At 43.2% G+C, this 14618-nt stretch overlaps 1 protein-coding gene across 4 annotated transcripts in view; it reads right to left on the bottom strand.

The window, feature by feature from the left end:
- NKTR (natural killer cell triggering receptor) overlaps positions 1-14264 on the bottom strand; it is a 42830-nt gene extending 28566 nt beyond the window's left edge. For 3 of the 4 annotated variants that reach the window (XM_082308747.1, XM_082308748.1, XM_082308750.1), the window contains exons 1-3: positions 14192-14264; positions 13716-13810; positions 4549-4623 (exon numbers count right to left, since the gene is read on the bottom strand). In XM_082308747.1, the coding sequence (XP_082164873.1) occupies positions 4549-4623; positions 13716-13773 (133 nt within the window). In that variant the 5' untranslated portion in view covers positions 13774-13810; positions 14192-14264. Of the gene's footprint in view, positions 1-4548; positions 4624-13715; positions 13811-14191 lie in introns of those variants that run through there. The other variant, XM_082308746.1, reaches the window with a different exon arrangement.
- Positions 14265-14618: the final 354 nt, after the last annotated feature.

The raw sequence follows: 14618 nt of genomic DNA, 5'->3' as shown, positions 1-14618 counted from the left end.
CCCATGCTGCCTCCTACCCCATTTTTATTTTCCACGGAAGTTATCCAAGCAAAGCAATTTGTTACAGGGACAGGCACACCCTTTTTCCCTCCAAACATACCCCTCTCTGCTATGGCACTGGAAACCCCACATCAGTCAACACCAAGGAGTATCTGCCTACGTTTTCAGTCACGTTTCAGCGTGTCCCTCCGGCTATGGATAATCCCCTTCGAGAATGGGATCCTGCATTGCACTTGACCGCGTGGTTGAGCTGGTACATTAACATGAGAGGGGAGAGTTAGACCATGGCCAGAAGCTGTAGTCCCTTTTTCTACTCTGCTTTATGGTACTGCCAAGACAGCATAGTCCCTCTTTGTAATAAATAGCAATACTTGTGATGTTCCCTTCCTTTCACGCACGATACAACTGTGGGCAAAAATCATATAACTCAGCTACTTCCCCATAAGCTGCAGACACTTTAGACAACGCACTTAAGTTGCTGGCCAAATGGTGGAGGGCAAAATTCCTGCAGAAACCATACTGTGTCACTCTGATTTTCAAAACCAATCCTTGGACTCCCAGACAGGCAAAAGACAGAGACCAGTTGCTCCACTGGTCAGAGCTGCAGCACCTCCCTAAGCTCAGACATTTTTCCACAACAGCCAGTACAAAGCCCATGGGCTGTCCTGCCTAAGCAGTTCTTTCCATGTACTGCAAATCCCTTGGAAATGGGATGGTGGAGGAGAACTTACATAGTGACGGCAAGGGACAACCCATTAGCTGAGAAGGGCACAACACAAGGGCCTTTTTCAAAGCGCCCTTCTCCCTTTGGCAGGTAAACTTTGCTCTCATGCCCTATTAACCCCCTGCACTGCCAACCCAGTCTGAGATATTTTGAATTAGGTGCCCAATAGCCGTCTCTGTTTCAGATTATGAGAAGGGAAGCTCCTGACAAGGTGCTGAAGAGCAGATGGGCTTGTGTTTATTCAATAGGTGGACTGACTGAAGGACCTGCAAGTGCCAGTTTGCAAGTCCAGATGTTGTAATTTAAATGCAAGGAGCCTCTTGCTGTCAAGGCAGACAGCGTTCTTTCACATTAGCCAGGTCTATTTTTGACAACAATGTCAGGCTGCAGGAAGGCAGCCAGAATCACCCTGTCCTCCTCCATCTGTCTCTGACAAAAACATCCTGGCTTGCCTCACAGCGATTCCAGAGGGAGCAGCAGGCACGATGATGGGCACAGCATTTCAAACGCTGGTCTCCAGTCTTTCTCTCAGGGCGTATCACCTTGCCTTGAGACAAGTGAAACCACTCCACACCGACACAATGGAAGTGCACAGCCCAAATCAAGCTGCCACGAGGTCTGTAACAGCCTAAGTGAGGACACATGGTACCCTGGAGCTGCGATGCCTTCATCAGCCACAATACAGGTGGGTACCCATACGTGTCTAAGGAAAAGGAACATGCTGGATTGGCCTGGCATGCAGAATCCTGAATTTATGTAGTACAGAAGTGTACAATACTCAGTCTGCTGCTAAGCTATTCCATTATATAGACTATATGGTGCAGAATGGGGTAGCATCCTCTATTACCCAGCTATATACCTCTTTAGATGAGCATAAGCCTCGCATATGGCTACGAGATGTCGTCAGTGCCAGAAAGTGATGCTGTATTGAGTAAACCTCCAGTGATCAGATTTCTTGCAAAGACCAAAAGATAAGGACAAAAGATATAGCTGGTAGGAACTCATGCTTCTATGATGACTGAAGTTCTACCAATGCATCTTGCTGCAAAAAGTGACAGGAGTCAGGGGAGCCCAACTTTTGGAAGCAAATGACTTATGTGGTCTCTGAAGATGGTATAGCAGCTCTCAACCCCCAAAACTTAAAGCAACCCTTCACATCTCAGTTCTGGTTGCCAGAGGTCAATGCAATCTTACCAGTACACCTTCATCGCCCATCGCAGAACCACTGCTCTTCTGAAGACAGGCTCTGTAAGTCCTCTAACATACTCTAGGCAAACACAGAAGCAGTAGCCCAACTGGAATGCTACACCAGTCCACGGGGACAGGTGGAAAGTATGTACCAGAGAACTGCTGGATCCTACTGTGACGAGTATGGATGACCCTCAGTCTGGCCTGCCGCTCCTGGCCACGGTTCTCATCTGTGGTACCCTGCAGCAGACAGGATCCTTGTGCGGAGTACTCAGTTTAGATGCTGGGGCAATCGAGGTTCTGACAGTACAGGGCAGGAGGGCAGGGAAAACGGCACGCATAATGCAGATAAACTAGCAGTAACAACTGCCCTGGAAGAACTTGTCAAGGAGAAGCAGAAAGGCAGACAGAAGAGTTGACAGGAAAAACCTCAGACGAACTGAGCAGTAACACAGATGTAATTAGCGCAAACAGGAAAAGAATTAGTGTTAGCCATGCAACCCTAGCCTCCAAACTCAGCCATCCTGAGTTCAAGTTTGAGAACTACCATGGCAGAAAGAGATGGCTTCTACCAGCAAAGGAAATTAATATAACTTAATTCTCTTAAACATTACATTCACCAAAAGAAATTAAATTACTTCAGGTTCTTCTATATGCTTCTCTCTCCCACGCAGAATTTAATTATCATGTGTTTATTAGCAAATTTTTAAAGATATCTGTCAAATCATCATTCTAGCCTATGAATACGCAGTAGCAAACACAATTTGCAAGAATGAAACAAATGTTTCAGGTAGCATTTAAGTCTGCGAGTCTGATCAAGAGTAGACCTCCTAACTTTGTGCTTACTTTCAAATGTTCTTCCAATTAAAGACAGGTTCCAGCTGAAGACATCAATGAAACCTGTACGGCCAGCTGTAGAACTGAATTCAAACAGGGATGAAATACAAAGAAGTCACTTTTTTTTTTTTTAAAGTTGTTCCTTCTTCTGCTTGTTTGTTTCATTCCTCATCATCTCCAACACCTTTTCCTTCCTTTATCTCCACTTATTTCTAGCAAAGCTGCTGTAAGGATTTAAACAATCCTACAGAGCTACAGAACATGGGGCTTAAACATTACGCTATTCAGTCTGCTACTCCATTTTATTTCTTATCTTTTGTAACCCATTCTGATTAAGATAAACTTCAAAAAAGAGTTCCCATTTTTCTATTATAGTTACACCATTCTTTCCCATTCTCAGTCTATCCCTAGGTATCTCTTCAATAAGCATAAGTGATAAAAAAAAATCAGAAAGTAGAATAAAAAGAGGGGACATCACGACACAGACCTCAAAAAAGATATGTACTGTACTTCCACACGTTCATAGTACTATAAAGCTCTTCCTAATCTTCACAGAGATTATCTAGAACACACCACATTCTGGGGTTTGAGCTCTGACAAGATGAACTTTAAGTTAACACATAAGGATAAACAAATGGTTTCACATAACCAGTTAGCTAAAAGCTGTTCACTAAGGCCAGATGTTAAAACGCTGCCTGGAAAGTTTTGCTGGAGCATTTTAATGATCTGGGAAAGAGTTATTTCATAGACAAGGTAGAGGCTTCGCTGGTGCAGTTAACTGAAGGCATACTGCAAGTTGCTGAGCATTCAGGTATACAAGACCAGGAGATCACCAAGACACAGAATGCATTCCTCACATAAATAACGCACACCAATTCCTATAATAACCTAAGCAAGATTAACGTTCAACTTACAGCCGAAAAATCCCTGGGGAACACTGCAGACCAAAAAAACCCACCAAACCTTTACTACCCTTACTCTTCCTATCAGTAGAAACCATTTTTAAAACGTTAAGTCCTGCTTAAAAAAATGGGTTGCGGGGCACTACATTACACCCAGATATTCTTTTGCCAATGCTGACCCTTTGATTTCACAGACCTCTTCTCTCCCCTACCGAACAATCCCAGGATTTCCAAAGTACCATCATATTCCCTTTTAGTCCTTCATTTAGCTAAAAATGAAAGTTTTCTCAGATTTAATAGATGCTCCTGTCCTCTGATCCCCATGTAGCACTTCTGTGAACCTGAAATACACTCAAAGTTTTATTATAACTAATCAACATTTTATATAAGAGAAAAATTATACATATTCAAAGTTTTATGTAGTGTCCCAAGTCAAATGTCACCATTATACTGTGCAGTGACAGTAATACTTAATGTCTCTCCTGATAAATCCTAAAGATCTCATAAATCCTAAAGAATTGCTTGCCTTTATCACTTCTGTGTAACTTGAGTGATCAATAATTCCACAATAGTCTCAGCCTTGTCAATCACTTCTACCTACAGGAGCCCCATCTTAGGGACAAAATAAAAAAAAACAAACATTTTTGTTCCATAAATTCAGTTTTGCGTTCTGTAATCATGTATCATCTCCACTACTCGAACTCGGTCACAGTTATAGAATACCACGCTATTTCCTGCTATGCATTATTCAAATCCTCCTCAGCGCTAACAAGTCTCAGCTTTGGTTTTACCAGAAGATGATGATCAGCACTATTATTATGCCGCAGTTTATACTTGCATAAACAAATAATAATTGTAAGAAACATTAAAAATCTTAAATATAGGCATGCTACATACCCGAGCACAAGCAAAGGAAGTTTTTGCAAGTCTTCGGACATATGTCTGAGAAGAGCTGAAACATAATTCGACCAACTAGGAGATAAAAAGAAAAAAATTAAGAGTTTTATCACTATTTATAATGATATAAGAAAATCTGCTCATAAGTAAATCAGCACATTTTGAATATATAATTTTCTGAGAAAAAGTTATTTATCAAGCAGAATAAGAAAACAACTCTAATATGCATATATTAAAACAAGTGGCAGGAAACCAATACCATAATCATAAAAAACCTGAAGATTAAGTAATATCATTACATCTGATTTATTAAAAATCCTAATGATTCCATTTTGATTTGAACCTGGAAAGCCAAACTGATTTACTAAAATAGTTTATCCTGTCAATTCATTTCTGTTTTGAAAAAAGATTTCCCATAAAGATGAGTCCTCAAAGAGCCGGAGTAATTTCCTGCCCCCCCCGCCCAGTACTATGTTTATACAAATATGTTAATAATTACATTTCCACAGTTTTCCCTGTGATCATTCCCTAAAAAGTCCAACTGACTTAGTCCCATACTGTGTTAAGGATTATAGACGGATGGGCACTCTTGACCTAAAATTCTTTAGTTTAAAAAACAAACAAACAAACAAAAACAGGGAAGATGAAAGGTGGGCAGAACAATACTAGCAATTTCAGGATTAACGCTCCACTTGCCAGACACTATGAACCAGTTCTGTTTAATATCATTCTCAATGATCCAGATGAGGGGATCGAGTGCACCCTCAGTCAGTTTGCAGGTGACACCAAGCTGGGTGGCAGTGTCGATCTGCTGGAGGGCAGGGAGGCCCTGCAGAGGGACCTGGCCAGGCCGGGTCGTTGGGCCAGGGCCAACTGCATGAGGTTCAACAAGGCTCAGGGCCGGGTCCTGCACTTGGGTCACAACAACCCCAGGCACCGCTGCAGGCGTGGGGAGGAGCGGCTGGGAGCTGCCCGGCGGGAAAGGGCCTGGGGGTGCTGGTCGACAGCCGCCTGAACATGAGCCAGCAGTGTGCTCAGGTGGCCAAGAGGGCCAGTGGCACCCTGGCTTGTGTCAGGCACGGTGTGGCCAGCAGGAGCAGGGAGGTGATGGTGCCCCCGTGCTGGGCACTGGTGAGGCCGCCCCTCGAATGCTGTGCTCAGCGCTGGGCCCCGCACCCCAAGGCGGCCATGGAGGGGCTGGAGCGTGGCCAGAGCAGGGCAGCGAGGCTGGGGCAGGGGCTGGAGCACAAGGCTGGGGAGGAGCGGCTGGGGGAGCTGGGGGGGCTCAGCCTGGAGAAGAGGAGGCTGAGGGGAGCCCTCATCGCTCTCTGCAATGGCCTGAAAGGAGGCTGGAGCCAGGGGGGTCGGTCTCTGCTCCCCAGGAACAAGCGACAGGATGAGAGGAAACGGCCTCAAGTTGTGCCAGTTGGATATTAGGAAAAACTTCTTCCCCGAAAGGGCTGTCAGGCCCTGGCCCAGGCTGCCCAGGGCAGTGGTTGAGTCCCCATCCCTGGAGATATTTAAAAGACGGGGAGATGTGGTGCTCAGGGACATGGGTTAGTGGTGGGCTTGGCAGCACTGGGTTGACGGTTGGACTTGATGATCTGAAAGATCTTTTCCAACTCCAACAATTCCAAGAAAAACTGTTTTAGGATTGATTCACATAATCTATTTTATTTTTCCAAGATATGGGGCATACATTATTAAAGAGAAACAAACAAACAAACAAACCAACTCCCAAACATATGAAATCTTTAAAAAAACCAATCAGCAAAGAAAAAGTTATCTCCATAGGAAATAAGCCATAAAAGCCACACTGCCGGCCAGCACTACAAGACCAGTAGTAATCTGTCAGTGAGCACTACCCTCTAGTGGTACACACTGGTAAGACTTCAGAGATAATTTTAAAAAGTAACTACTCCAGGAATTACTTCTCATTCCCTTTCCTTAAAGAAAAAAAAATAATAATTGAAGTTCAAATGTATTTTATTCAATACTTTGTCACCAAGAAAAAGTCTGAGAGGCTCCTAAGAAATTGTGTTCAATTTTAGAGCTTTGTCCAAACGTACAGAATTGCCAGCAAGGTGAACGGTTGGTTCAAAAAGGGGAGAAATAAAAAAGAAACAAAAATAACACAACAAACCAAACAACAGAGACCACCTGTATTTTGTACTCTTGGATAAAAGTTCAAGATGCCTTCAGCTGTTGAAATGTCTGCATTTCATTAACTGCAGTAAGAATGCTCTCTGAGCATTCATCATTGCAGCAGGAAAACCTAAAGAAAAGGGGCAGGGACAGTCTCCAAAGAATGAAGAAAGAGCAAATATTCAAAGACCCCCACATTAAACAGTGGTAGCTGTAACTACCACTATGAAAAGACAGCTATTTGGCAGTGAAGAAACCATTATAAGCTCTGTGGATTGAAGATTCATACAGAGAACACAATAGAGAAGACACTTTTACAAAAGAGTGATCAATTTTCATTATGAGCGCAGCAATTCAGGAGAGCCCAAGTCCCATTCCTCTGCTTGCAGAAGCGCTGGAAGTGACTAAGTGCTTTGGAAAGCCAGGTACAGATTTCCTCTCGCCTTTGCTACGTGAAATAACACACGATGCCTTTCAGAGAAAAAATTGTCACTATCTCCATTCTACTAAGAGGAGGGAAATACAGACCAGCTGCTGATTTACCAAGGTGACAGCTGCTAAATAACTACTAGGTGTTACTGCCTATGGGTCCCAGAAGGAACTTTTGCCCTCAGGCATAAACTGCAGAAGCCTTCTGGTCCCAAGTGCCTGTCCCACATACAAAACCCACCGTATTCAGCACCTTAAGCAGCAGACACCAGCACTGCTGTTTTCTGGTAGAAGAACGTCACCTGAAGCTCTTGAAGATGTCAAGGCAGAACACAGAAAAAGACATTAATAACTAAGGTAGCACGATGTCAACAGTATCTTTCATTAGTGCTTTGTCACTAATAATGTCTGCTAGCTTCTCATGCCTTTCAACTCCTACAAACTGTTTGTAATGCACATATCCATCACCAAAAGTCTGTAGATCCAGTTTGAAAGATAAGGACATCTCTTCTCCATATAACCTAAAGTACTGCTTACCCGATTACATCCCGCTATATAAAATGTTGCCGTGTGCTTATACGACACAAACCACATACTGTGTATCCATCTGGTGGGTTACTATCTGTATTTTACCTAAACTGCATGAATAGCATTATCACTCAAAGGTTATATTTTCCACTGACAAACAGTCAATTAAATGTGCCAGAGAAAGATCAAACATTTTCACACCTTGATGAGACAAATACGTACAAAATAACAGCTGTTAATAAAAAAAAAATCTGTATAAAAAGTATGCTTAGAATATATGAATTTTACTTCTTCCCTCAAAAAAAAAAAAAGCAAGCGTCTCATTTTAAACTTGGAACTGAGGTATATACTGACATGACACAGATAAAAAAAGCATTTGAGATGCTACTGATTTCCTCAGACACCTCTTCTCCGAAATGATCCACCGTCACTGTACAGAGAAAATTTCCAATACTTCCTTCAGCTTCATTTCCCTGATACAAAGGTTAAGTTATCTGATTAGGGAAGGAGCTTTCTGTGACTAACCGTAAGACTTGAATAGTAAATTAAAACAAACAAAAATTGCTAAGAAGAGTTATTCAAGTAGGTGAAGTCTGCTCACAAACCTACCCAGACTGCTCAGTCAGCTTCAGCCAAGAAAGGAGCCTGCAGGGATACCTCGCTTCTAAACAGAAGCAAAAAACCACCGGGATTTTATTTCTAACGATGAAACTCTCACCTAACTTGAGATGCAAATCTTCTAGTACCACACGGAAGTTATACAAACTACTAAAATCTTCATTTTAATGCATCAGCAGGCAGGACATTTCTATCATTTTAATCTTAGTGGTGTTCTCAATAGAAGGCTGACTCTTACCAGGTCGTAGCTCTGAAGACACGCTCGTCTGCACCACAGCGTAGATTTTACAGTACATTACTGTACTTCTTACGCTAGTCAACACCACAGTAATTTATCCAACCATAACTTAATATTTGCCTATTATTCATGAAACAATACTTTATCAAAGTATTCTTATTTGTTAGCAGGTTTTTAACTTCTTTTTTAAAGATTTTTTTGATAGAAATTAGAGTAAGCGATGAAAGCAGTATTTAAGTTACTGGTAATTACATACAGTAAGTGATGCATATATAATGTCTAAGGCGTTTTGAAGTTTGATTACATAAAGTGCTATCTGTAGCTAATGAGCTACACCAATTACAGAAACCAGAAGGCATAATGACCAGAAATAATTCTATTTCAGAACTCTATTTTCAAATTGAAAGATGAAAACTTTTTCTTTTGTTCTTGAGCCCCTGATCAATTTTTCAGCTGAGGAAGAACTACTACTTGATTCAAATTAAGTGGTAAAAATTCAGGGTAGGAATATCCATGCTATATTGTAATAGGGGCTCCTGCTAAGAAAATTTATTAAAACGATAATTGATTTCAAATGTTTATCAGTGATTTCCTCCAATTTAGCTGCTTAACTTTTTAGAAACAACCTCAAGAGCCAAACGCATATTGCTTGAATCTATTTTCCATGTAATACAAACTGTTTTGCTAAATTATGTTACATTTAGGCCAGGAAGGTGTCAATTTCAGATAGACACTCCCAAAATAAACCTAGTTATTAAAAATTAAATTTAAATATATTGGTTTTGTCTTTTCCCGGTTTCTTAGAGCAAACCAAGTAAGAAGCCACTGCAGCACTTTTCCCAGTGTATCAACAGGAATATCCCGCTGAAGGAGAAAGCAGGTATTAAGCCAGTGATGCACATCCCTTCCAGACCGAGACTAGGAAGTCTGCCAAAGGCCCAAAGGCTTAGATAGATTTGCATACCAGTTTAAATAACAGTTCACTAAAATGACTGTATTTTAATTTTATTAATTTATTTATCCCTAAATTTCTGAACACTAAGTCATATAAATTTAAAAAGACTGCTTTAAAGTAGAAATGTGGCTACAGTTTTCAGAAAAATAAAAGCTTACTGTGGAAAAAGAACAGATTTTATTTAAAACATCAGTAAAAACAACGCATGTCGCAGTTCCCCTGAGCAGGGATCCATAGTCTTGACACATCAACACTCTGTTAATGCTTCCTTACCCCACCTTACAGTCTTTGCAAGAAAAGCCTCCATAAACAACTTCTCCCAGCTCTCTGCTAAGCCCAGCCCTCCACAAATACTCCCTGAAGCTCCCTCCGTTCAGTCTTCTGCGGTCTCCACGAAAGCAAACATATTTCACTACGGCACCCAACAAAAATTTACTGTCTTCAGTTTCACGCAGAAGTGCAAGTGAGAGACTACACTTTGTCTTCTCCTAGCAGAAGAGGCTGATCAGTTTGGCCTTCCATTTACTAATCCAATTTGTTCTAGACCTCATGGTAAATCTCCAGGGTATTTCACTCTGCACGGACAACAAGAATTCTATATAATGAGCAGATTACAACTTTTATTAAACCAGTTGCCCCTGAATCTACCCATATCTTATCTCCCTTACACACCCTCCGATACGGGTTCCCCATATAGCACGCCCTCTTGGCTCCTGTCCTACCGCACTCAACTGGATTGCGGTCGGTTCGCGGACAGAGTCAAAGTGCTGACCTATTTTCTATCTACAACTTTTTGCCTTCAAAGGGCTAAAAGTTAATGGAAAGCCAGTTGGGAACAGTTTCTGTCTTCAGGAAGGGTAACAAAAACCCTATAAGCCATCCCTGGTTCTACTAATGCAGGCACAGTACTACAGTGACTTTTGCAGTGGAGCTTATTTCCATAAATCCATAGCAGCTGAAATCCCCAAATATACCAAACTTTAGGCAAAAGTGACTAGAAGGAGAGAAGTAATGAGAGAACAGACTGACTGATAAGGGAAGGGACATACCCCAGGAAGGAAAGAAACTGAAGTAGAATGGAAAAGCGAGCAAGGGGTTAAACAATAACAGAAGACAGGAGAAAGAGAGTTAAAAAAAAGATGAGAAGAAGGAAAATTCTTCTGTGAATAAGAATGAAATAAAGCAAAAATGAGTAAATATAACATACTTTATGATGGATAAAGCCAGTCTGGGGAGTGGGGACAGGAGATGTGTGAAAAAAGTCTCGGATAGCCACATGAACTGCTACAGCAGCAGACCAAGTATGTGACATCCTAGTCGGACATCTGTTCTAATTATCACGGCACCTGAAAGACTGAAGCTCCACACAGATTTTGCATCAGAGATTAAAGACAGAATTATTTAAATAGGCATCTGCTGCCACCCAAAGTTCTTGGAATACTGCAAGTAGTTTACTCCTATGTGTGTGCTGTACACAGCCAAATCCATCGGTAGGGGGGACCCAAAAGAAGGGAGAGGTGCAGTCTGTGCTAGTACCAAAATAAATGCTTATTCCCGATTTATTCTCCGTTTGCTCTTTAAAAATTATGAGCCACAATGTGCATTCATAAAAAATGCTTAACAGGCAACTCATTAAAAGCAGCCTAAATTTAGACTTTAAAAAACAGACACAAAGCCTACAAAGTTTACTCCATTGCAAGAGGCACATACAAGCAGGCATCAAGTTTTTTTCCAAGATTCTGTAGCTAAAATTATGGACACAAAAGCTGTAATAAAGCTTCTGAAAGCAAAACCAAAGTTACAGTATTCACTCCTGTATTTTCTGAGGGATCTAGTTAAAGAGTAAAACTAATTCAAACTCTGCAGTGCCTTCCCCTCTCACATATGCACACACACACCACCTTTTGCTGCTCCTCCTCATCTCGCCTGTGCACTGCTCTCGTTTTTAATTGCTACAGGTATCTCAACAAACATTGGGTAAACAAAGTCTGTAAGGGGAAAGCTAAGAGTTGGCAGCTGCGTAGGGGAACATTTTTGGACTCCAAGCAACCTATGCTCTTAAAAATGACACAGTTTTGTATTCTGCAGGCAAAGAGATGTCTGCAGTACTGCGAGAGGCATGTCCTCTTATTCTCTGCATTTTGTGGAGACGTTAGTTCAGCTTTTCAATGTAGACAGGGCAAGGCCGATGTCTTATTTCTTGGCTAGCAACAAAACGCAGGATTGTTCTTTTCCCCAGTTCTTTCTCCCTGCATCTAATAAAAATGAACAAGCAGATCGGCTTATTGTATTCAAGTCAAAATAAGCAAAATGTTAATTTGGAAATCTGCTGGCAGTTTAAAAGTTAAAATTAATACCTCACTCGTATCAGCAGGAGAGTACATCTCTCAGAGTTAGTGCTTCATGTCATCTGGAAGCACTGCTTTATCACTCGCACTCGATTCAGCTTTTGAAGGTCATCTTACAGCTAAAAGAGCAACGTTTAAGCTTTTCAAATATAACCTTAAATCCCAAGACATAGTTGCATAGTGAATTAATAAACAGACACCAGCATAAAGTAGTATAACCAGATTACACGCAAGTCCCGATACCAACAAAATTGGCACGTTTTCCTGCAAAAATACAAGTCATTAGTCCGGTGCAATAAAAACAGCAGGGCTCTGAATTTGATATACAGCTGTGAGATTCCTGTTACTTTAAAGAGAAAATAAATACAGATAGCCACGAACAGAGCCAAAGCCCTTGCGTCTGCTCCAGGTAACGAAAGCTCTGCACCACCAAGAACACTAACGCTGCAATTCCTCTCTGACACCGCTATCAGTCATCAAACCCAAGTAGATATGAGGGAAAACAAGGTAATCCACTTTCACTCGTGATGCACAGCACAAGGCTGAGGAGGGGACCAGACGGGCAACAAAAGGTATTATGAAATGGGAGCAGGAGCGTGCGCATGAAGAAAGAGGAGAAGAAAACAGCGCAGGGAGAGATTTTTCAGATGAAGAGTGAAAACAAAAAACCCTAACAAAGATTAAAAGCAAGTGAGATGAAGAATAAATTGTCTCTGTTATAAAGCAATCTCATCAAACTACCATTCCTAAACTGGAAACCTACCCAACGTAAAACATTTTTAGTAGTCTCATTCCATAGTAAATCTGAATTTAAAACAAAAGAAAACATTAAAGCTCCATTTACATTAACATTTTTCTCTTTGAAAAAACTATTTGGAAAAGGCACTGTTAATAACCCAAATAGGAGTTACAATAGCAACAGATTTATAGATATGCCCTATCAGGTCACTGAAGTTAGAATTGAATCTTTCTTTTCAAGTTCTGGTGAAAATAAAAAGCAAGCGAAATGGGTTACAGTTACATTTGAATGCAACTGAAATTTGAAAATGCAGAGAGATAAACTCTTATTTCCAAGGCTTTCACAGAAACATTGAAGCAGAAAATGAAAGTGAAAGCATAATGAAGCCATCACATTTATTCATTTTTCTGAGACAAATAGTAGCACTATAAACCACTGGGTGTATACGAGACAACTAACATGCATCGATTAATTCACGTTCAAGAAGATGGGTAAGTAAATCTGTACGACCATTTTTACAGAGAGGGGAAAACAGAAGAGGGAATCAAGTAGCTATTCCAGGATTAAAACTCACAGTCTACCACTTATGGGTGATTACACTTCCCATAGGGAAAATGTGAGTTAAGAGAGGGAATTTTTTTTTTATTATTATTATTTTTTTTAAACAGGCCACCTGGTCAATTCTTCATTTACATTCAGAAGACTCAATTTGAGCAGGAGGAAGAAAGGTTTGGATCAGATGATCTCCTCAGGTCCCCTTCCAATTTTAATTACTGTATGATTAAACATACTTCCAGGAGTACCTCTCCAGTTTCCTCACAACTTGCCCCAATTTTCTATAGTTTATACAACTGCAAATGCATAATACATAACCAGAGAGCACTTCTAATACACAATGCTTTTTATCTTCAGAATAGCGTTAGCCTTACCGAACCTGTGTACGCAAACAAAAATCAATTTCAAAGGAGAATAAAAAGCATCCAGCGCCCCAGTAAACATCAGAAGTTACTAAAAACTAACTCAGAAATAACACACCGATGGCCAAACCCATTGCTAAGGGCTTGAGTCAATTATTAAGGCAAAAATGTGGTAAAAAAAAAAAATAAAAATACAAGACCCAAACACAACACTTGAGCCGGATGGCGGTGTCAGAGACGCAAGCCTTACCTGGTTCCCGGTTGATTTCTATCTCGAAGAAGCACTGGGGCCGGTCCTGCACCCCCATGGCCGCGGGCAGCCCCGCCGCCCCCCGTCCTCGCCACCTGGACACAAAGAAGAGGCGCTCTGGGGAGCGGCCGCGCACCGCCCGGTCCCGGTCCCGCCCCTCGCCGGGCTCCTCACCCCCGGCTCCCCTCCCTCCCTCCTCACCGAGGGGTAAAATGACACCGGCGCTGCCAGAAACTCCAGGCGACACCTTCCCTTCCCCTTCCCTTCCCTTCCCCTTCCCTCCCCGCCCCGGTGGGGCCGCGGCGGCGGGAGGGCGGGCGGCGGGAGGAGGCCGGCGGGGGGAATTCACCCTGAGGAGAATTTGTTCCTCTCAATGTGGGGAGGAGGAGGAATGGGGGGGGGGGGGGGGGGAGCCCCGTCAGCGCTGCCCGCCCTGCCCTCCCCTCCCCTGGGCAAGGGGGCGGCCGCGGCCTTACCTGGCAGCTCCGGCGCTTTGTTCCCTCGCCGCGCCCCCCTCCCTCAGCCCCCGCTGCCCACGCCGGAGCCGCCGGCCCCGATCGCCATTAACCGACGGACCCGATGGCCCCGCCGCCCGCCCCGCCCCGGCACGGCGCGGCGTGGCCCCGCCCCCCCGCCGCGCCCCGCCCCTCCCCGCCCCCGCCACGCTTTCCCGCCGCCGGCGCGGCGCCCTGGGGGGACGCGGGAGGGCGGGAGCGGGTCCCTCGCCTCAGGGCTCCTCAGCGCGGCGGGACGAAGCTTCCCCCGTCGCCTTGCCGTGGTGGGGGGGACGGGGACGGCGAGGAAGAAGCTGCTTTAGAGAATAAATCCCATCGTGAGCCCCCGCAGGGGGGCATCCCCCCTCCGCGCCCTGGCCCCGAGCCGTCACGCCGCTGCCGGGCCGTG

This window comes from Platalea leucorodia (genome assembly GCF_965183815.1).
Source record: "Platalea leucorodia genome assembly, chromosome: 1".
In the NCBI taxonomy this organism is placed as follows: Eukaryota; Metazoa; Chordata; class Aves; order Pelecaniformes; family Threskiornithidae; genus Platalea; species Platalea leucorodia.
This window is presented reverse-complemented; position numbering and strand designations above follow the sequence as displayed.